This window comes from Fusarium coffeatum (genome assembly GCF_003316985.1).
Source record: "Fusarium coffeatum strain FIESC_28 chromosome Unknown BRIP53273_contig_1, whole genome shotgun sequence".
NCBI classification, from domain to species: Eukaryota; Fungi; Ascomycota; class Sordariomycetes; order Hypocreales; family Nectriaceae; genus Fusarium; species Fusarium coffeatum.
This window is the reverse complement of record NW_022157800.1, coordinates 22,661-45,178: the sequence shown is the minus strand read 5'-3', so window position 1 is coordinate 45,178 and position 22,518 is coordinate 22,661. Positions and strand designations below refer to the sequence as shown.

The following is a 22,518-nucleotide window of genomic DNA, read 5'->3' as shown; positions in this document are numbered from 1 at the left end:
GTCATTGGATGCCAAAAACGGAAGCCATGACCCACGTCAGCCCAACTGGAGAAGGATGTTTCGTGCAGTCGGGGCATTCTCCAGTTTATTAGACTTGCCATCCCTCATTTGTCAGTTTCTTTATCTCTAATATTCACGCTACATCATAACGACCTACTCCATACATACGACCATCAACCAGGCGCTTCAGCCGAGAGTTGGTCATTCTCGCTTCATCATATGCTGTAGTCAATTAGCGTCTATCGCCCGCATCAACTGCGTCTTTGCTGCTGATCTTCAAGATGAAGCTGCAATTGCTAACAGCGAGTTTGCTGCTGTTGCAGGCCTCCAACGTCAGCGCCAACGCCGTTGGTATCAATCCTCAGCGCGATATCTCAGATTCCCACAATACCAATAGTCACATCCAGTCCAACACTCGAGTCTTTCCTTATCTTACCAAACTTCGCGACAAAGTTATCGAATCCGTATTTGGACGCAAACCTACCGAGGATGTAACCCCGCCACCCATTCCCAACCAGTTGCGCGCACAATATGTTAAGCAGCTCGTGCTTCGATTCAATGTCACCACTTCTCACGAAGAAGGCGCTCTAGCCGACGCCGCCGCGCGTCTATTTCTCGATGTCTGGGCCTTCACCGACGACTATGTGGACATTCGGTTGCATGCTGACGAGGTTCGGCCTTTGCTCAGCTTGCTTCCCAAGTCGCTACATACATCACACTCAGTCTTGATCCCGGACTTGGCTTCAGCTGTCTATAATTCGCTTCCAACCGGTGGAAGCCCAGGCTATGCCGATCCAAAAATGTTTGCACCGGTGGTCAAAGTTGCTTCTTCGCCCGGAGACAACCTCTTTTTCCAGGACTACCAATCTCTACCAGTTATAATGCGATGGATGCGACTGCTTGAGGCTATGTTTCCATCTTACGTCAAGTACATCAACGTTGGCAAGTCCTACGAAGGCCGTGATATACCTGCTCTACGCGTAGGAATTCCACAAACCGCACCGGATGCGCCTCGACGAAAGACCATCATGGTTATGGGTGGCTCACATGCTCGCGAGTGGATATCTACCAGCACCGTCAACTATCTGGCATGGTCCTTCATCACTAGTTACGGCAAGGAGCGAATGATTACGAAGTTGCTGGACGAGTTCGACCTTGTCTTCCTCCCTGTCGCCAACCCTGATGGATTCGAGTACACCTGGCACGTGGACCGGCTCTGGCGCAAAACACGGCAACAAACCAACCTTCAATTCTGCCGCGGATTGGATCTTGATCGCGCTTACGGATATGAGTGGGACGGCTCGCAGGTCCAAAGAGACCCATGCTCCGAGAGTTACGGAGGAGAGAAACCTTTCCAAGCTGTCGAGGCAGTCCAGATCGCTGACTGGGCACGCAACCAGACCTGGAACAATAACGTCCGATTCGTTGGTTTAGTTGATCTACATTCATACTCCCAGCAGATTCTCTACCCTTATTCGTTCACCTGTTCCATCGATCCACCCAACCTGGAGAATTTGGAAGAGCTGGCTGCAGGTATTGCAAAATCGATACGCCTATCGAACGGCGAGACTTATACGGTAGCGTCAGCATGCGAAGGTGCGGTATCTGCACGCGAGCACAGTGGCGGCAGATACTGGTCTCGAATCGAGTCTGGTGGTGGTTCAGCAGTTGACTGGTTTTATCATGAGATGCGAGCTCACTACAGCTACCAGATCAAGCTCCGAGATACCGGTAGTTACGGATTCTTGCTTCCTAAAGAGCACATTGTTCCAACTGGAGAAGAGCTCTTCAATGCCATGAAGTACTACGGTGACTACCTCTTGGGCAATAACGGAATCGAGCGGTTTCCCAAGACTGTGAAGGGCGACGATTTCAATGTAAACCAAAATCAACACGTCGAAACCGCTGAGGAAGACGAAACGATGAACCAAGAGCTGAGAAGGAGAAGAATGAAACGATGAACCGGGGGGGCATATATTAAGCACTTGAATATTCTATCAGGATGTGATAATAACGATTGAAGTTATGAATTTTGAACGAGTTAATTAGTATGACGTCGCAATTGGCGGAAATGCAGGCGTATAATGGTCACATATAAAAGCATGTTATGGAAATAACGGAGTAATTATCAAGTTTAGCGGTACGGATATGAGAACTGGTATTATATTAAATTTTTGACTAAGCACATTTGAACAATTTAGTTGCCCAGAGCATACATGACGGAGGTGTAGGCGGCCATGAACTTGAGCGACACGTCGCAAAGGGCAGAGCCAATGGAACCACTGTATTCAAGTCAGTACAAATGTTGTTTCAGTAGAAAGAGAGGGTTCACTTACCCCATGCGTCCCTTGGGACCGCCGGCAGAGTAACCGATGGCATAGAAGACACGAGAAACGGCCCAGCCAGCACCGAGGACAGCAGAGGCAACAGGGTAGCGCAGACCAGAGATCAAGAGAGCACCCAAGAAGGAAATCTGGTTCTCTGTGAAGTTGGCGTGCGAACGCTGGGCTATGGAAGTTAGTCAAGGACGAAAGTACTACAAGAACCCGACTACTTACCGCAGTTGAATTTGTAGGCCTCGGCATCCTTCTCGGCCAGCTCGTTGGAAGCGTAGGGGATGGGGTACTTGAGACCACTTCGCTTGCGAGCCTTGCTGGTAAGGACAACGTGGAGAGTGTTGATGAAGAAGGTGGAAGTAGCAGCAACGAGAACGTAGCTGAGTTACCAGTTAGTTGACTTCATCGGTTACTTGTGAGGAGTGGTTATTCCTTACCCGTACTCAGCGGGGAGCTCAAGGACGAGAGACATGATGACAGGAGTTGAGTTCTGGGAGGGACTGAGGATAGAAGTGAAGTAGAACGAGTTGATACAGTGATAGTGTCAAGGTGTCGTTGGCTCTAGCTGGCTCTTAAATAATGGCACAGGGACAACACGATCATCAAAAGCCGAGCACTGAAACAACGGAGCGGGCCCATGGATCCCCGACGAGCTAACTCCACCTGGACCAACAATACGCCGACTGTCTAACTGTTCTCTTGCATGGCCAAAGCACAAGCGGAGGGTTCAATTGGCAATTAATAATTGTCTTGGATATGAATGCTACTGTATCCCGCTCTATTCTGTATGCCGAGTGCTCTTCTTGTCATATTCATCCTGACCGACGACCCTGGCCGACGAGCCGATATCCGTCGTCATGATCTCCAACTTGTCATGGTCATAATTCGTAAAGAGCGAGTTTTCGGACCACGGACAAACTCTAGGTCTAGAAAGGGTAGTCTAGTCCCGACGGAGAGATAGTATGACTATCCTCCGAAGCCAAAGTACTTTGCAATCTGTTGTGTGCTGAATAATGTAAGTCGGCTGTTGTTGCATGGTGTGGTTGTCAAAACTCCGCAGTCCCATGCAGGTACAAGACAACTCCGCAAGCTATTCGTATCCTCGTATCCACAACTCCCGTCAATGTCAGCTCAGCTGTCAGTAGTAATACAGTACTCCCAACATAGTACGTACCGGATGAGTTTTATCCGATTGCGCTGCTCTTTTCTCAAAACACAACTTTGGCCTCTTTATTTGTATCATTCAGCCAGTGCACCTTTCTTCAGGTGAACGCCACGTCAGACCAAGGCCTTCAAAAACCCTCCGTTCTGCTGTTTCCATATCAGAAGCCACATCGCCGGCTGAGGTCCCTTCAAGATCAACCCATTCACCATTATCCCTACGTCGAATCCCACTGCTGTCGAACTTGTACCCTCTGTTATTCTTGCAGTATCGTCGAAGGTCTCTTTGAAAAGTCGTCCCGCCACTCCAGCCTAACACCGCGCAGCCAACTGTCTTCCATGGACTGATGATTATGTCGATTCGCCTGTGTGGCGCATCTTCTTGATTCGGATCTTGCCAAACCACCAATGCCTTATCGAGTGTGTCAAACCCCGAGCTCTGGGAGCTCTGTCCTTTCCATGACAAAGGACGTTGTCCTCGTTCACTGTTGTGGGTCGATAGCGTGAGTGTATGAGTGATCAGAGAAGCCTGTTCGAGGGCCACGACAATCTTGGATATTACGTGGAGTGTCATATTCTCGTCCCGATGACTCAAGACGACGTCCACATCTCCCGATTGCTGCTTGCCTCGTCTGTGGCCTCCAACAATGACCATTTCAAATCCTGGATCGATCCTGCGAGCGTATTTCAAGATGGAAGCGCCGATAGAGGTGACTTCATTTCGAGGAATCCCGAGGAGGAATTCGCTGTAATACTTGACACCAATTTGCTGTGAGCGACTAAGAGTAGCCCATCCGTACTCTATCAAATCATCCAGATCTCGCCATCCTTTCTGGTAGAACTCGCGGGCAGTAACTGCTCCCACGCCCCATATGTTATAGAAGACCTTCAGAACAGACATCTTGGGGTCAGCATCGGCTTCACGTACTTCCGCCGACTCTCCTGTTTCCTTCCAATGGTGCCATAGTTCGGCAATTCTATTACCGCAACCTGGCAATCGCGCGACTTCTTGGGGATTCTTGAGAGGATAAGGGTACGCTGCCACCGAAGCAATGGATGTGGAGTAAGCTCTTACTCCTACTTCGTCTTCTCGGAGCTGACGGATAGTGCGTATGTCAATGAGAAGTTTAACAAAGTCTTCGTTAGGCGGGTTCATGTAAGTGGGCCGCTGGCAAGAATAGATAGTTTTTGAAAACTCGGGCATCGCAGGTAAGTCGATATCATGTTCCGATGTAGTTTGGTGGAGCAGGCTCGGCGCGGTCTGTGATAATGTCGCCGAGGCATCATGGCGCCGTTTATGACGGTTGCGTGGTGAAGTTTTCGCTGACTGAGCTTTCTGTTCAATAAGAGCCCGTTCCAAGATGCTGTTTTCTGGAGAAGTTGAGCCGGCTGGGGGCCCGTATACAGCTTCGAGTCCAGATTCGGGCATATGCACAGGTACAGATACAAGTGTTGTTTCTCGTACCGGTGCTTTGCTGCACTGGTAGATCAAGTACTGGTCCATAGGGAGTAGTTCGTCCTTCTCCCACGAGTCCAAGAGCCACGCCAACTTGACAACTTTGACTGTATCGCTTCCCGTGACGACAGGTTCTGTGGTCTTCCTCCGTTTAGGGTCAGGGCCATCGTCCGCGTCCGCCGCCACTTCATTGAGCGAAGGTTCATCACATTGAGTCTGTGCTTGTTCCGATGGTAGGAGGTTAAGCTTTGCTCTTCTTAGTTCAAATTCAGCGCGCTTAGGTTGCGATATCTTGCCAACCACGATCTCAGCCTCATTGATGTCGTACGTCAATGTAGGAATCCCTTCTTCGAGTTGGTGCAGTTCTTCCGGCTTCAGGTGAGCAGAGAGTAAGAATATTCGTGGCAGGTTCTCGAGATCCATCATAGCAGCTCGAAATCAGTGGGAAACGAGTGCGAGTTGGTGTCCTTCGGCTATTCGCAGAACCTGGAGACCTTCGCGATTGATGTTAGTGGCATACTTGTGCGCGTGAAAACAAACAGATTAGTAAAATGATGGTTTGGTCTCGTCTTTTCTTTTCTGAGTAGCTAATAGAAAGGAGCTTTGTTTGAATCGGCGAATGACGTGTAGATGAACAAATGTTAGCGGACTGGCGGACCTCAGCGTGGGTATCACACAAGCCCATGGTGGTTTCCCCAGACATTGCTTTTTCCTCAATAAGCTTGAGCAAACTTCATGCGACTACCCGAAGACGTGCAATCTGATGAGTGATTCTGCTTACATATTTCCCACCGCCCAAATTATCTACTACATAGGTGCTCAAATAAGACATTGCATTATTCTTCAAACTCCTGATTTTTTATGTTTCTTGGCAATGGACAGGTTTGTCAAAATGAACATTTTAAGGCTATAGGCTAATTGCATTATCTCAGTAGGTATTATATAATATTCAAATGGAATACTCATAAAACATAGCTTGTAAAATCATCAGGCTCTACCTGCTTGCCTTTCACGCCAACAGTATCTAATCTATTCGTCGACCTCGGGTATTATTCACTGGTCGTCTCTGAACTCCCGTAGAAGAAGACGCTTGCGTATCATTCAGGAGTGGGATGTTGTCCACGCTCATTGGCCGATTGGCATCGTCTTTAGACAAAGATGTGTCCTTCATCATGTCCTTCTCACGATTGACTTCTTTGATAGATGGGATTTGGCCGGTCGATGCTGAGGGTGCTACTCCCTGTTGGGTGAGTTGGTTGGCAGATGATTCATCAGGGCGAGCTCCAAAGGGAGGTGACTGTGGCATCTGCTCGGGGGAATTCTGCCATTGAGCGACCTCGGCCTTCATGGCCTCCAACTCCTTTTGGAAACGCACGCCAAATACGTCAATGTAGTAAGTGGCACCATTGTAGATACTCCAAGTGAAGACCACCATGAGGAAAGTTGCCGATGCCCAGCGGCTAAGGAACCATAATGGGCAGGGCAGCATTGTGAGGAGGGCATAAGAATATTGGATCAACATAAATGTTGCCTCCTGTAATTTCTCCGGTTGTCGGAGTACGAACTTTCCCAGCCATGTATGAGCATATGACTTCTTCAACCAAGTGAAGGAGGTAGGCCGTCCAGCTGCGATCTTGTCTCGTCGGCGCACAGTAATGAAGACGTAGTACAAGATCTGCCAGAAGATGTAGGGCAGTGTACTCCAAGCGAGCATGGAGACAACGTTGGCATAGGCCGTTGGGGATCCTGGCGGTGAATTTTTGATGGTCCAAATCGCAGGGAAACGTTCTTTCTGCTTCTCAGGAGAGAACAAGTGGACAATGCAGTGCAGCGTGGCGCATGGCATGATATGAATAAACAGCGAAGTGACCTTGTCGAAACTGTGGAAGACAAGTGAATTGCGCCACATGATGATAGCCACCGCATTATTTCCAAACGCCAAGCAGTAAGAGGCAGTGAAAAGACGCTTAGAGCCAGGAAACACCCAAATCGAGAGTGCTAGCAAAATGTTGGTGAAATAGCAAAGGTCGGCTACAAAGTAATGGTATCCACGTTGACGATAAGTGAAGAAACGGATAGGCATGAAGTACAAAAGTTGTACAGTATACCATAGATGAAAATGCTCCGGATATGCACCGATAAGATATCCACTGAGGAAGATGTTCAAGACACCAAAGATGAACGATACCTTTTCACGAGCACTGATAACTTTTGTGTCACTCCATCGCTTTCCGAGCTTGTCCATACGGTGTTGCATTTGCTTGCGGTACCTGTCCAGCTGCTCATCAGCTTCGGGGACTCGGCGTCTCCATTCCTCAACCATGCGTTCCCGCGCAGACTGTGTCTTGGTCTTGATCGCTTCCCTCGAGCGGCGGACCTTGTCTGTTTGAGCTGTGATGCCCTTTTGCAGCTTCTCGAGCTGCTGTGGCAACGCAAAGTTATCGAGAAGGTCAAGAACAGACAAGCGATCCAGAGGCGGACCATCCCAGTCCTCATGGTTGGAGCTACTGCCAGAAAAAGATGGATTCCTCGAATGAATTGAACCTCTAGGTGTCGTGGCGCCTAGGACGGGAGTATCGAGCAAGGCATCATCGGTGGGTGCATCGTTTGGAGAAGGGGGATCAGGCGTTAGAATGACCTCGCTATCGGTTGAGATGTTGTCGGATTTGAGGCCCGAGGCAGACCTGGAATTATCGTCCATGGTATGGGCTTTTCTTGTCGTCCACTTTCACGTGTAAGCGGCGCGCGGCTTCAGATATGGTTGCAAGTATTGACTACAGAACACTGGATTAGTACCGATGTGATGATGAAAGATGAGACGGGATCAATACCAGCGGAGGAGGAAGCGTGACTAGTACAGTACCAACGGAAGGACGGTGCAAGGGAGCTCAAGTTGGTTGACAAGGTACCGAGTGCACCTATTTATACGAGATAGCTGCACTTGAGACAAGCTCTATTGATAGACTGGGAGTAGAGTGGGATAGTGGTGGATCATCCGTCCCTTGTACCTCAATCAAGGGGTCTGCTGATGCTAGGTTGAGGAAGTTAGGTAGGATGAGGATGAGACGAGTAAGGTGTGATAGTCTAGGAAGAAGAGAAAGTTGGGGAGAAGGTAATAAGGGAAACACCAGCGGTGACGAAGTAGATATGCACGTGGGCGGGATGTGATGTAGGTATTGAACGTGTACAGAGTACGTCCAGCACAATCTGTCCTGGTTACAACAACTTGAAGGTGGCTGCTGGCCGCTGGCTGGACCCTGGAATGATGATGAAATGCAAGTGGACATGCTGAAAGCTTGCTTGGCTTGGGGAAGTGGGGACGGTGGCACATGCATTGAGCTACCTATTGGTGCCGATCTTTTATTTAGAGTCGTTGGCTCTTGAGCAAAGGGCATTTCTTGATACGCTGGCAGTTGCATCATATACAACCTCATAGTGGGATTTTTTTGCTTCTACCATACTGTGATGAATTTCTTGCTAGGCAACTACGCAGCGCCAACCATAAACAGAATGCAGGGAACTTCAGACGCATGAACTTTTATGGTTTTTGAAGATAGGTAACGACTAGTTTCATATCATCACGATACCCACGCCAAAAATAATCATGTGGACTTTACAACCATCTCACTCTCTCTTCTCGTCTTTGTTGTACCAAAGCGTGGTGACTTATTCAGATTCAATTGGCTGCAACACTACGTGAAGACATACAGTACTTCCATTGTTAGGTAGGCCGAGTACTAGGTAGTACTGGCCGAATATCGCAACAATATCATTGAGCCTCTGCTACTGTACACGGTTTCTAATCCTTAGCATGTCCCATGTCTGGAGAGTATTCTTCATAATTACTAAGTTGCTGGCTCATGATCTTGGCATGACAGTCTGAGTCTAGGTAATCGAGGTGTTTGAGGACGACTGGGTAACAACGTTGAGCGGACTCTTTTAATGGAGGTCTACGGATATGGAGGTTCTGATTGGACAAAGCATGGCGTACAGGCTCCTGCTTTAACGCAGTACCTACTGCGGCGGGGGAGAGCAAGTGCCGCCTAGGCCAGGTTGCACAGGCCTTGCCCAATGCAATCCATTCTGCCCAGCGTACTAACTCGACAACCCAGCCAAGCCAGTCGCGCGACGCGTTATTCATCCTCTCACCTTTCGCGGCACGCCAAACGGTGAACCCTTTTGATCGTCAGTCTTTCTTGTTGATGATGCGGATTAATAGTTACGATCCGTTAAATCTCGAAAAATAGCTTCATTACCGCTTGTTGCGCACTCGGCTTGCGCTTAGGGCTTTTCTTGAGCATCCTTTGCAAAATCCGCTGGTCGCAATTCGAGCCCCGGCCACTTTGACGCGCCTTACTTACTCGTTGGCGCATTCGCTTCACCATCAGCTGTACCCCTCTGGTCCAGCATCGCATCGTTCTATCTTGACCACGCACTTCTCCGCAACCACGAACAACAGGGCATACCGCCCCCCGACGTCGCCATGGGCAAACTAATCCGTCTTGAGTTATTCAGTTCGTCATTCTTTCTACCTGGATACCCAGTTGGGCCAGTGGGCCTCTAAGCTGACTTGCTCAACAGACTTCAAGTCGTACAAAGGACATCATGTTCTTCTCTTCGGCGACTCATACTTCACTTCGATCATTGGACCCAATGGATCCGGAAAGTCCAATTCGTAAGCAGCCTTCATCCTCTATCGAACCTTTCTAATTCTCCGTTAGCATGGACGCTATTTCCTTCGTCTTGGGCATCAAATCGTCACACCTACGTTCCGCGCATCTTAAGGACCTCGTCTACCGCGGCCGAGTTTTGAAAACAGCCAAGATCAACGACGATGGCTCTGCGCAAACCAACGGGGACGCAAATGGCGACGGCGATGATAAGGCCTCTCGTGGTGATCCAAAGACTGCTTGGGTCATGGCTGTTTACGAAGATGACGCGGGCGAAGAACAGAAATGGAAGCGATCCATTACGAATCAAGGCGCTAGCGAATACCGAATCAACGACCGCGTTGTTACTGCACAGCAATATAATGAGTCTCTTGAGACTGAAAACATCCTGATCAAGGCTCGCAACTTTCTCGTATTCCAAGGAGACGTGGAAGCCATTGCTTCCCAGTCGCCACAGGATCTTACGCGTCTGATTGAACAGATCTCCGGAAGTCTCGAGTACAAGGCCGAATACGAAAAGACGCAAGCGGAGGCCGAGCAGGCTGCCGAAAACCAGAACTTCCAGCTTCATCGACGACGTGGCATCAACTCAGAAATCAAACAATATCGGGAGCAGAAGAGGGAGGCAGATAACTTCCAAAACAAGACTGATGAGCGTGATGCGGCCATAGTCACACATAGTTTGTGGAAGCTCTACCACTTCCAGAAGGCTATGGACGACTCCTACGCCGCAATCCAGGACCACCAGGAAGATCTCAAAGAGTTACGCCGTAATGTGGAATCATTTGAGAAGAGACTTGATGCTGCCAGGAAAGAGCAGGCTGCCGCTAATCGCCAAGTAACTCTGGTCGACAAGGAGATCAAGGCCCAGGCGAGAGAGATTGAAGACAAAGAACATAGTCTTGTTCCAATTGAAGAGAAGATCAAGGAATCGACTGCGGAAGTTAACCGGCTTCAAGCCCAGGTTGCTAGGTTCACCAAGGATCGCGATGAGCAGATACAGATTGTCCAGCAAGTTCAGAAGAGCATCGACAGCGTGGAGAAGGCGCGCGAGGTCTTTGAAAACGACTACAAAGAACAAATGAAGAAACAAGGTCGCGAGGTTAGCGAGGAGGACCGCCGAGAATACAACAGACTTCGTGCCCAGCTCATGTCTCGAACAGGCTCTAATCAAGCCAAGCTTGAGAACCTCGATCGACAGCGAAAGGCAGACGAGGTGACTGTAAACAACTTGAAAGGCAAAGTCGACAGTATTGCAGCAGGCATCGATAAGATTGAGGCAGAACTCACAAGCATCGAGGAGCGCAGGACTGCAGCACAGAGTACCTCCAAAGAACTCTCACAGGAAATTGATGCCAAGAAGAAAGAGTTCAACCAACTCCAATCGGAACGAGTCAGAACCAACCAGAAGCGGACTGAGCTTGAGGAAAAACTCGAGGATGTCGCTCGAAAACTCAGGGAAGCCGATGATGGCCGCCGCCAAAACGACAGGGAGGCCAGAATGAAAGAAATGGTAACCTCCTTGAAACGTATGTTTCCAGGTGTTCGTGGTCGTGTTGGCGATCTTTGCAAACCAAAGCAGAAGAAGTTTGATGAGGCTGTAATTGTTGCACTTGGAAGAGACTTTGATTCAGTTGTTGTCGACTCTGAAAAGATTGGTGTTGAATGCGTCCAATACCTCAAGGAGCAAAGATTTCCACCGATGACATTTATTCCCTTGGACAATATCAAGGTGAACGCTGTCAACACCGCGGTCAAGGGTTTCTCCGGTGCAAGGTTGACGATTGACACCATCGATTTTGATTCCACTGTTGAGCGTGCTATGTCATATGCGTGTGGCAGCTCCGTTGTTTGCGACACCCTCGAAATCGCGAAGCACATTTGTTACGAAAAGAAGATCCCTGTCAAAGCTGTAACACTAGAAGGCTACATCATTCACAAGGCAGGTTTGATGACCGGTGGCCGTGGCCCCGAATCGAAAAGCAAGAGGCGTTTCGAGGAGGCTGATGTCCAAAATCTGCAACGGATGGCTGCCAAGCTCAAGGATGAGATCGACCGACTTCCCCAGACTGATCGCCGAGGTCAACAAGAAGAAACCCTGCAGATAGAGTTATCCGGACTCGAGAGACGATTGGCAGCTGTCAAAGATGAGCTGGCAGCCCTCAACAAAAACCATGCGAGCAAGAAACGCGAGCTGGATAATCAGAGGAGGCAGCTCAGAGAGCTTGAGCCTAAATATCAAGAACAAGCCTCGCAGCTTGAGAGCACCACAACCACTTGCGAAGAGTTTCGAGATGCTATTGCACGGGTGGAGGATGAAGTATTCGGAGATTTCTGTAGGCGACTTGGCTACAGTGACATTCGTGCCTACAGGGATTCCCAAGGCAAGCTGGAGCAGGAGGTTTCCGAGAAGCGCAACGAATTTGAGGTTCAGTTGCAGAAGCTGTCTACTCGACTCGCATGGGAACAACAGCGGGTGGGTATGTCAGAAAATCACATCAACACGTCCCAAAAGTCGATCCAACATTTCAGGAAGGAGATCAGGACCTACACTAAGACAAAGGATGAGATCGAAAATGCCATGAGCGAAGAACAAGAGGCTTTGGAGGCTCTTCGTGAAACACTGGATGAGAACAAGTCGGAGCTTGCTGAGAAAAACCAGAAAGTGGCCGAGGCCAAGGTCGAGGTGCAAAAACGCTCCAAGGACATCGATGCACACAACCGAGACATCAACGCTCTTGAGACGGTAGTCCAAAAGAACAGTTCAAGTAAATCGTCTTTACTTCGACGATGTCGTTTAGAACAAATCCGCATACCACTTGTTCAAGGTACTTTGGACAACCTACCTAACGAAGATGAGCTGCTTCGCCAGGATCCTGATGCCATGGATATCGATGAAGACGAAGAAGAAATGATGGATATGGCTCTTGACGATCATGGAATTGCGATCGATTTTGATGGCCTCGACGAGGATCTCAAAGCTGTAAGTGCTATCATTATTTGTAAATGGATGTCACTAACAAGAACATAGTCTGATGACCCAAGCGTTGAAGAAAGTCTGTCAGAGAAGATTACAAACCTAACTTCTGAGCTGGAGAAGCTCAACCCCAACATGCGAGCAATGGAGAGGCTGGAGAGTGTTGAGACCAGACTTAGAGTCACAGATCAAGAGTATGAAGACTCAAAGACGGCAGCACAAGAGGCCAAAGAGGCCTTCAACGAGGTCAAGCAAAAGAGATATGACCTTTTCAACAAGGCTTTCAGCCATATCCAGGAGCAGATCTCGCATGTATACAAGGACCTCACTCGATCAGAAGCGTACCCCCTTGGTGGTCAAGCTTATCTAGATATTGAGGAGGACACGGACATGCCTTATCTCTCTGGCATCAAGTACCATGCCATGCCGCCTCTGAAGCGATTCAGAGATATGGAGCATTTGTCAGGTGGCGAAAAGACCATGGCAGCACTGGCTCTTCTATTTGCCATTCATAGCTACCAGCCCAGTCCTTTCTTTGTCCTTGACGAAGTTGATGCTGCTCTGGACAACGCCAATGTTGACAAAATCAAGAAGTACATCAAGGATCACCGGGGTCCTGGTATGCAGTTTATTGTTATCAGTCTCAAGGCAGGTCTGTTCCAGGACAGTGATAGCCTGGTGGGTGTCTACAGAGACCAGGAAGTCAACAGTTCAAGAACCCTTACTCTAGATGTAAGTTTCAACGCATCCACTCTGACAAACATTCGCTTACTGACATTTTCTAGTTACGACAATATGCGTAAGAAATGCTATAAACTCTGTCGATTTTTGTGTTCTGTTTCTTTCCAGCGAGTCTAGGGGGTGAATTTCGATGCTTGGCGCAAGCCGAGATAGCATGGGGTGGCATAGATAGGTTTTATGTGATACAACAAAATCTATTACGTTAGTCGTTACAAAACATTATCATTAACCGTTCAGTTCAAATCTGACAAGCCGGGTCACGAATTTGGGTCAGACTGGATTACTTCGTATCATGTCCGTTATTGTTATGCCATGTTTTCCACCTACACCATCATGATGTGGAAGAGTGCATGTCGTATATGAAAAGAGGTAGTTCAGTGTCCTCCGGAATAGAAAGAGAATCATGGAATAGGTATGATATTAGATCGTACCGCGTGCAGTCATGACAATAGAAAATAGTTGTTGAGCGTTGAATCCTATTGACGGAACGGAATGTGGGGGATGAGGCTGATTTCCTTGTGGGTCTTTGTACTAATAATAAGCTACCGTAGTGATGCACATGCAAAGAAGCTGAAAGGTTGGATTTCTACTCGCAACCTAAACTTGCGCCTCCAAACAGGCACAAAGCACCTTCATCTTTCCACGTAACGAACATACAGCCGCCGACTGCGCGCGACGAGATACAAACACCATCGATCAAACCTGGACCTCGAACTTCAATCCCAGTCACGTCGAAACTAGACCCCAAATACATACCTTGCGCGCAATGCTCAATAGCTTATAAAAGGGTAGACGGCCCTTGCTTCATTCGAGTCGACACATTGGATCGCAGCTTTTAGACTTTCTTTCACGCGGTAGCCTGGTCCAAACTTATTCCAAGTCGGACCTTCCACAACCGTTGTGGTTCAGCGTATAACTCAGGCTTCCACCTTTCCTTCCGCAATCCAATCTTCTCTTCAACAACACAAACATCATGGATCTCGCAATCACCTTGGTCAAGTCGGTCATGCGGGCCTTCTACGAGACCCGCGAAATACTCGTAATTGATGCGCTCATACTTCACGAAGCGTAAGCATTGTTTGCGCGTTTGTACAATCCTGCGCTTGCTAACCATGGATACCAGGCTTCGAGACGATGACTTGGCTTACCTCATGTCTATCAACACGAAAGACCTACACAAGATCTGCGGCAAACTTCGCGAGGACAGATTTTTGGTTGTGTATGTGTGTGCGATGCCAGATGATGATCTCCCTGCTGACCAAAACCCGCGCAGACACACTAGGTCCGAACTACGAGAAGGCAACCCGAGACCGAGCAATCGAACATGGTACTATATCGACTACCGAAGTACAATTGACGCAATCAAGTGGCGTGTCTATACCATCGATAAGGAAGTGCAAGGAACCACTCAAGTTGCTAGTGAAAAGAAAGAGTACTTCTGCGCACACTGCAAGGCAGAGTGGACAGCTATGGAAGTTCTGGACAATGTCGGTCCACAGGGTTTTCTATGCCATCGCTGCTCCCATGTTCTCACCTTCGAAGCCGACCGAACATCCACTGGGCATGAGCAGTCAACACGACTTAACGACCAATTCAAATTCATAAGCGAACTTCTACCCAAAATCGATTCAGTCCATATTCCCGAGTGCGACTTCGATCGTGCGCTTGCCAAGGCCCGCCCAGTCAAGCGTGATGAGACACATCAACGTGCTCAGACGATAGCAGCAGATGCCGGCGCCAACCGACCGATGGCAGTTAAGGGCTTGACAAACACAGGACCGCAATCAATTGCTGTCAACATATCAACATCGGATGGCCTGACGGAGGCTGAGAAGGCAGCAGAGCAGGCACGCAAAGAACAGATCGCGAAACAAAATGCGCTGCCGTCATGGATGTCTAATAGTACAGTCACTGGTGAATCTTTCACTGCAACTACTACTCCTGGTGCTGCTACAACCATAAAGAAAGAGGCAGGCAAAGAAGGACCAGCTGCGCCGGCCGCGGCCAACGATCAAATAGATAATATATTTGAGATGCTCAAGGCAGAACAAGCGGCGAAGCAAGCCAAGGAAGAGTCAGAGGAAGATGAGGACGACGAGGATGAGGATGAATTCGAGGACGTGCCTGCCAAGCGGGTGAAGATAGAGCAGAAGGAAGAAGACGACGAGGAGAGCGAAGAGGAGATCGAGTTTGAAGACGTTTAGACCGGCAGAAGATACCTAAAATTATTATACCTTAATCCGACCATAGACCAGTTGTTGTGGTACTCAAGCAATATCATAGAATAGCAAGATCATCGTACTCGAGCAAGGTCATACAACCAGTGTCCACGCGATCTTCTAACATTCATTCCTCTCCACTGTAGATCTATCCCAGATGTGTCTTATACTGGTTGACAGCACGAGGACGAGAAGCTGTATATCACCAAGACACTTTCTTTTCACACTGATTTGTTCTTATTTTTATTCCAGACAGTATACCATCTTTGATCGGGCAAAGAGAAAAGCTTAGCAATAGTAGAGACTTTGAACTTAATTAGGGACATCTGCCCTTTGAGATTCATCAGGAATCTATAGCTAAGCTGTTGCGCTGTACGAGGCCTAACAGCCGAGTAAAAATATGCAGAAAACAGTCGCTGTTCCTTTAACCGCTTGCTAACTTTGCCTGCCTATAGAGCAAAGTGCTTGAATTTGAGTCCGTTCCTTCGTGATACCCATCCGTTAATCCAAAAGGGGGTGTCGTTAATCCGCCGCAAACCCCTAAATCCCAAGATATTTGTTTAAAGCAACCCGACCAACACCCGTCCTCCCATAAGTCAGTGAAGAACCTGAGTCAGATGCAACGCCATTTAATGCATAATGCAATCGCCTTTTATGATGTGTTTTGCAGCGGGTATCTTGCTACTTCAAGTAGCCATTACCTCCCTGAGTGCCGCAATGGGAGATACAGAGATGCGCGACGACATTAATAGTGGAGAGTCTCAGCAATCAAATGATTCTGAGTGTCTCCCAAAACAAACTCCAGCAGCCTCTTTTGCTATTGGCCACGAGTCTTATCGGATGACAGCAAGGTCAGCCAGTCGACCTCCATTGTCGCCATCTTCTCGACTTCCTGGTCGTCGGCCAAAGGTAGACCAGAATCTTAAGGTCTCATCACCGGCTCCCGTCACAATTGTTCGACCGTCAGGGCTCATGGCCAGGTAAAGTACACGATACGTGTGGCCTGTGAGACTAGCAACCTGCGTCATTGAAGGGTACTTCCAAACAACGATTTGGTTCTGACTATAGCCGTGTGTCGATACGATCTCGTTGGAATTTTTGGACCAGGCAATATTGCAGACCTGGCTGCCGGTATCAATCTCGTTGATGACCGAGCCTTTGACGGTGTCGTGGAAGATAATGCGACGATCTGCAGTACCACCACCAGAAGCCAGGAGACCGCGCTGGTGAGGTGACCACGATATCGCTTTTACAGCTGCAGTGTGATCTGAAAACTTCCAAAGTGGTGTATCCGAGAGCTTATCCCAGACCATAAGCTTGTTATCATTGCCACCACTTGCTAGTTGTCCATCTTCACAATTCCATTTCAAACCACAAACTTCCTGTTTGTGACCTACCAATTTCCTCAGCCATTGATCGGGTGCTCGTACGTCGCGGTGGTAGATCAACCGGTCGCGTGATCCGGATGTAAGAATATGAGTATTCCAGGCTAGAGAACCAACTCGCGCCGTATGTCCAGTCATTGTCCGTAGCCGGCGCGACTTCTCGGCATCCCAGATCTGGACCAGCCCTTTACCGGTGCCAATAGCAAGGTGTGTGCCTTTTTGTATCCAGGAGACGCTCGTGACAGTATCATCTTCAAGTGTGCAAAGTTTGTTAACCTTGCTGGTCTGCGCGTTCCACATGTAAACACTGGATCCCAAGCCGACTCCAAGGATATTGGCACTTCCCCAGTCGACCAGGTTCAGATAGAAATCGTCAGCGAGTTCAGGAGCATCGAGAACCTTGTAAGGAACCTTGCTGACTGCTCTCGGTTGACGTCTAGGGCTGAGAAGCATTTGCTGACTTCCAAATCGCACTGGTGATAGACTGTAGATCTCGGCTCGGGTATCAAGATTAGGGCCATGTCGGCCTTGGGGTGTTTTAGAGGGAGTGGGGTGACCAGCGACTTGATTGTGATGTCGCGGCGACATATATGAGAAGAGGTTCTTGTGAGGGGTCGACGGTGTCAAGGAAGAGGATGGTAGTGATGGGGCAGAAGCATTTGTAGGGGGAGTGTGAGCTCGGGTTCCATCATTAGCGGAAATCCGAGATGTTGGAAGAGACTGGTTTGGTGAGAGGGTTGGGGTGGCTGCTTGTGGCACAGAGCTCTCAAAGAGCTCAGCACGTAGTAAGTGGGAGAAAGTGCGGTTAGCCTCTTCCGCTGCAATGTCTGGTTAGCTACTATGAGGCATGATCTGATTGGGAAGACATACTCTTTTGGAAGTGAAGCTCGCCATGAGGTGTACGCTTCTTTTGTTTTGAAGGCGTAGCGGGAGATCCATCCTCGTGTAATAAACTGAAGCTCGCCTGCAGGTCTTGACCAGTGCGGGTGGGAATGAAACTACAAGATTGTGAGCTTGAATGACGGTCATGGTAGAATTGTCACCAACCGGTCGCCGTTTATGCGCTGCCGCTTGCGATGTGGACTAGCACCTGGAGTACTCTCCCGCTGCGGGCGTTGAAATTCACGTAGTAACGCACTGTCGACAGCATCGATATCGAGATGAGTTCCACGAGCACCTTCGCTCTTTCTTCCATGATTACGCATCGTTCGGCTTGGTCCGTTGTCGAGACTATATCTGGTTTCCAAGCGGGTGCGATCTGAGCGGGGGGGAGTGGAGGACCGGGGAGTGGCGGTATGGCTCTTGGATTCGTCGATAGCTCGTTTCGCAGATTGAGAATTCAAGGCAGCTATGCCTGAAGGTTGAGGGAGGGCCGCCATATCGTCGTCTTGCGCGGAGAGCTATTTATGGTCCAATATACTGGAGAGTCGAGGGACAAATGGTGGTGAGTGCGCGAATGAACAAAGCAGGAATTCGATCGTAGCGGCGTTTAATTGGATTTCAGATGACGAAAGCAAAAAGAGACTCAAGGCGAGACGGTGAGGGCGCAATCCCTAGCACCGTCTAGCAAATGTCAAACTTCGTTCGTCGTTGGTAATCTTCGTCTATCGCATCGTCTCGAGACCGTCGACCTAGGACACAACAGGCGATCCGGGCACAACGTATGGTCGATGACGTTGGTGAAATAAGTTGATGCTTAATCAATGAATATAAGATTATGTTGTGGAGAGCCTATTAAAGACCGACTGGTAGAAGAAAGAAAGTGAAATCTTGTGATGATGCACGACGCGATGGTTGCCCAACGATCTGAGGCGTGAGGTGCAAGATCCAAGATGACAGTATGGATGTGGAGGATGGAGGTCGGAGCGGGCGGGTGCGATAGGTAGTAGGTACGGTACGGTGCGATGCTGGGCTGGGCAGAGGTGCAGAGGTGCGCTAGGGGTGGCGGGAAGAGGGTCGCACCTCAACTTCTCGTGAGGGATGTTGCTGCTGGAGGGAGGTTGAACTGGGGTCTTCAGAGCGCGCTAGCAGATATTTGACCAATCAACAATCAGAAACAACAGAACAGGCCCCCTGCGCCCCCAGGCCGCGGACGGCCAGGAAACGCGCGGGTCAACAATAACAACAGGAAAATAATGGAGCAGAACCGTGATTGTGTTATTGAATGAATACCCCAAGAATGAAGGTAACAATATCCAACTTGGGCGAAGAGCAGGGATCAGATTATCTCGACTACAATAAGCAAGTTCAGAATCAGTGATGGTTCTCTGTGATCAATTGTCTACTTGCTTGCAATCTCAAATATGAATCGTTTGAAACCGTTACAAGAAACAAAACTCTACGTACTAATAAGGTACCTCCATTACTTGCACACCTTACCCATCCATTGGTAAAGCCATGGTTTCGTCCCGCAATTGTTCATCGGCAGAGTAAAGTGTAGGTCCTCCTGGATTCAAAGTACTTACCAACATAGGCAATCCGGAAATACGGTAGGTGACGGTGTGCACATGGCACAGCATCATCTTTCAGGTACCATGCGTCATCGTCAACGGTTGGTGAGAATAGATGGATGCTACGGATCCATATCATAAGGTTATGATTAACCCGAAAAAAACAACTCTCCAGTCAAAGACACCTCAAGTTGTCAAAAACGGCATATTCGTCAGGGTCAAGCTTTGAATCACCTAGACCAAGACCTTCCTTTCAGACATATGCACCCCTCATTCTTTCGCGCCATTTTGCTGTATCGCCCGCTTGTTTGTTTTCGCATGTTACTGGGCATGCATCTTGTAAGTGTAAGTAAATACGCGTATGGGAAGCCTCTTACTACTTAAAAGACGTCGGCTTGTTCCTTTCTCTTAATTTTCGTATACTGCAAGCCTTTAACATCCCAATTGAATTTTATTCGTGCTTGAACTATAAATGTTTTTGTTTTTGTTTTCACTCAACCAAGCCGTATCCTCAGAGGCATTTCTCTCCATCTCACATATTAAACAATGGCGGGACGTTCCGCCGCTAGCTCAACCTCATCAAGAGATATGTGGTGATGGCTGGCTACGAGCGTGAGTGCTGACTGGCTGCCACGACAGGGAATTACACGGGTAGGTCTAGGTAATCGATCGGGACGACACGAACGTGATGTCGCGCCTGTTCGTGAGACTCGGTTGACTAACTCTGAGTCGCTACGTATTTGTTTATTTCAATGGAGCTTCTTACCGGTATGGCGGGTATTTGGCGACCAGCGTGTTATTGACCAATCAGCGTAGAGGTGAAGACACAGTGCTGGAGTTGGGCATCTCACAAGATACGGCACGGCTCGCGTCAATCGTCGAGACAAGACGCCACTCTACGCGATCATGTCGCGCGTCCCGCATCGTCAGACTTCCCCCCTCCTTGTCCCCTTTTTTCCCTTCCCCCACTTGAATTCCAGTGGAATGTTTTTGGTCCGAGACTGGGTCGCATGAGGACATCAAAACTGGCCTGTGGTCGTATATCGGCCGACTTGTTAAATCCACCCACTTTTATATATTCTGGGGGAGTTCACCATCTGATACATAACAAACATCTAGTCGCGATGCACATATTCATGCACGCGTTCGGAGTTGAGCTCGTCATCTGCTGGCTTCTCCCTTACATCAGTGTGCCCAAAAGTAAATCTCTGCAAAGCAAAGTGCTATGTTTTGTGTTCTCATTGCTCATTCTATTTATTGTTCGTCCTCTGACGAACCCATGTCTCTAAGTAAAGAAATGTTCTATAATGTTGGGGCTGGTGTTGCCCAACGGAGAGGTCCTCCCTGCTTTAACTGCGCCTTCCTTTATTCAACCCAATTCAGCCAACCCACCCTAAAATAAACAAAGAAAGAAACACCAAACGGTGCCATGAGAGGGAAAGGGGCAAAGAATAATAATATCCCCTGGTGAAAAGCCTCAGAAATTGAAAGTCTCGGCATTGGTGGGTGTCTCGCACCAGGGGCACGCGAACGCTCGACGTTCCATTGTTTATGCTTGTGCCTCAGCTTGCGCGAGAAGCCTCTCTCGCCATCCATTACAGACTTCCTCGAACCCTCCAATAACATCCCCGCAAACTCCGGCGCATTCTCTCTTCTCCAGGCGTTCACCCCAGTTCCCTCTTGTAAGCCATCGCTCGCCTTCCTCTCTGAGTTCTTCTTCCTTTCTCATTTCCGATACGATCTCTTTGGCGCTTTTCAATCTCCTTGTGGCCATCGTAGTCGTTTGACGAGACATATGCAGTGTGTCTGAGAGATAGTTCAGGTTTTGCACAAGCTCATTGGTAAGTGAGTGGAGACTAGTCAACGAGTTGAAGGCTGTTGTCGAGGGTCGTGGCATGGTATCAGACAAGTTTATTAACAGCGGTATCAAATCGTCAATAGTCTCGGGATCTGGAGGCGCAACAAGAGGAGATAATAAGGGGAAGGAGAGGTTGTGGATCTGGCGAGTCTGGTGACTCAAATGTGTAGTCAAGGCTGTGTGTGCTGTTATCAACCTGCACCCTTTGTTAGCCACAAATGCATCAGCCAGCGACTGCGTACAAACCTTGATGCGCTAGCCTCAACGCTCGACTGAGAGCCGAGATCCCGCAATGCGGTTGTTACTCTCTTAAACACATCATCTGCAGGGCCGCCGTAGTTCTCTGTTCCTCTGCGAGCCAACGACTCTACAGCATCCATTTTGGACACCAAGCCAGGGGGCATGCCAGGAGAATCCAAGTCTGACTCTGACCCGTATTCACTGCCATCGTAATTACTGGTTGACCTTTGATGTTTCCGCCGTGGGGAAAGAAGTGTAAGATGTGCGGCTTTCGTTCGGTCGAGCTCTGACTTCTTCGGGCTGCTGGTACCCTCAGTGTCCTCCATCTCGTCTACGTGCTCAGCGCCATGTGCTTCCCCTTGAAGTCCAAGTATTTCGCTATTGGCATCACCATCCGTATAATCTCCTTCATCTCCCGAATCTGAGAAGGCATCGGCCAACTCATCGGCCAGGTTACCCATACCATTTTCGTTCAGGTCGACTGCATCTTGTTGGTTGAAGCTGTTTCGGAACGGTGAGGGGTCTTGTACCGACGACTTGGAGAGTCTCCGGGCCTGAGGGGAGCCTGAGAAGCTATCGAAGGCGGAAGAGTTTCGGGAATGTCTGGGGGTTTGCGGCGAAGATGGCATTTTGGTATGTTGAACTGTGGTAAAATGTTGATGATCCTCCCACAACCTAGACTCACGAGCCTATTACTGCAAGCGATCCACCGCCAAGTGCAGTAGACACCGCTTTACTTTTTTTCTCCAAAGTTGGGTCGATGAATGTCGGGTGGGTTCGTCGGTCTTCTCTCAAAGTAAAGACTTGTGGCGCAAGTGAATGGTCGGTCGGTTCGTTCTCCTCTCTAAATGGGGGATGTCGAGGGAGAGTCAAGTCAATGTTGTTGAAATGATGTCGGCTTGGGTGACAGGGACCCTTATTAGGGACCGACTGGCTAAAGTACTAATTGTTCGCACCAAATTGGCGGCCACCAAGTAAAGGGCAGGACAGGACAGCGAATGGACCGGGCTTTGGGTGTAGATCGG

General features: G+C 48.9%; 8 protein-coding genes across 8 annotated transcripts; 3 read left to right on the top strand and 5 right to left on the bottom strand.

Annotated features, from left to right (window-relative positions):
- Positions 1-281: 281 nt before the first annotated feature.
- Positions 282-1,961, top strand: FIESC28_00015 (uncharacterized protein; the record flags this gene model as incomplete). Its single annotated transcript, XM_031154166.1, has 1 exon — positions 282-1,961. The coding sequence occupies one exon, from the start codon at positions 282-284 to the stop codon at positions 1,959-1,961; it is 1,680 nt and encodes a 559-aa protein (XP_031021743.1).
- Positions 1,962-2,197: 236 nt separating this feature from the next.
- Positions 2,198-2,808, bottom strand: FIESC28_00014 (uncharacterized protein; the record flags this gene model as incomplete). The annotated part of the gene is made up of 4 exons (XM_031154165.1): positions 2,198-2,282; positions 2,337-2,508; positions 2,559-2,716; positions 2,774-2,808. The coding sequence occupies 4 exons, from the start codon at positions 2,806-2,808 to the stop codon at positions 2,198-2,200; spliced, it is 450 nt and encodes a 149-aa protein (XP_031021742.1).
- Positions 2,809-3,579: 771 nt separating this feature from the next.
- Positions 3,580-5,376, bottom strand: FIESC28_00013 (uncharacterized protein; the record flags this gene model as incomplete). Its single annotated transcript, XM_031154164.1, has 1 exon — positions 3,580-5,376. The coding sequence occupies one exon, from the start codon at positions 5,374-5,376 to the stop codon at positions 3,580-3,582; it is 1,797 nt and encodes a 598-aa protein (XP_031021741.1).
- Positions 5,377-5,977: 601 nt separating this feature from the next.
- Positions 5,978-7,654, bottom strand: FIESC28_00012 (uncharacterized protein; the record flags this gene model as incomplete). The annotated part of the gene is made up of 1 exon (XM_031154163.1): positions 5,978-7,654. The coding sequence occupies one exon, from the start codon at positions 7,652-7,654 to the stop codon at positions 5,978-5,980; it is 1,677 nt and encodes a 558-aa protein (XP_031021740.1).
- Positions 7,655-9,436: 1,782 nt separating this feature from the next.
- On the top strand, positions 9,437-13,403 carry FIESC28_00011 (uncharacterized protein; the record flags this gene model as incomplete). The annotated part of the gene is made up of 5 exons (XM_031154162.1): positions 9,437-9,467; positions 9,535-9,628; positions 9,675-12,606; positions 12,655-13,332; positions 13,386-13,403. The coding sequence occupies 5 exons, from the start codon at positions 9,437-9,439 to the stop codon at positions 13,401-13,403; spliced, it is 3,753 nt and encodes a 1,250-aa protein (XP_031021739.1).
- A 911-nt stretch (positions 13,404-14,314) lies between these two features.
- FIESC28_00010 (uncharacterized protein) lies at positions 14,315-15,545 on the top strand (the record flags this gene model as incomplete). The annotated part of the gene is made up of 2 exons (XM_031154161.1): positions 14,315-14,409; positions 14,465-15,545. 2 exons carry the CDS (start codon positions 14,315-14,317, stop codon positions 15,543-15,545), a joined length of 1,176 nt encoding a protein of 391 aa, XP_031021738.1.
- An 848-nt stretch (positions 15,546-16,393) lies between these two features.
- Positions 16,394-18,324, bottom strand: FIESC28_00009 (uncharacterized protein; the record flags this gene model as incomplete). Its single annotated transcript, XM_031154160.1, has 3 exons — positions 16,394-17,763; positions 17,816-17,943; positions 17,993-18,324. The coding sequence occupies 3 exons, from the start codon at positions 18,322-18,324 to the stop codon at positions 16,394-16,396; spliced, it is 1,830 nt and encodes a 609-aa protein (XP_031021737.1).
- Positions 18,325-20,944: 2,620 nt separating this feature from the next.
- On the bottom strand, positions 20,945-22,122 carry FIESC28_00008 (uncharacterized protein; the record flags this gene model as incomplete). Its single annotated transcript, XM_031154159.1, has 2 exons — positions 20,945-21,449; positions 21,500-22,122. The coding sequence occupies 2 exons, from the start codon at positions 22,120-22,122 to the stop codon at positions 20,945-20,947; spliced, it is 1,128 nt and encodes a 375-aa protein (XP_031021736.1).
- Positions 22,123-22,518: the final 396 nt, after the last annotated feature.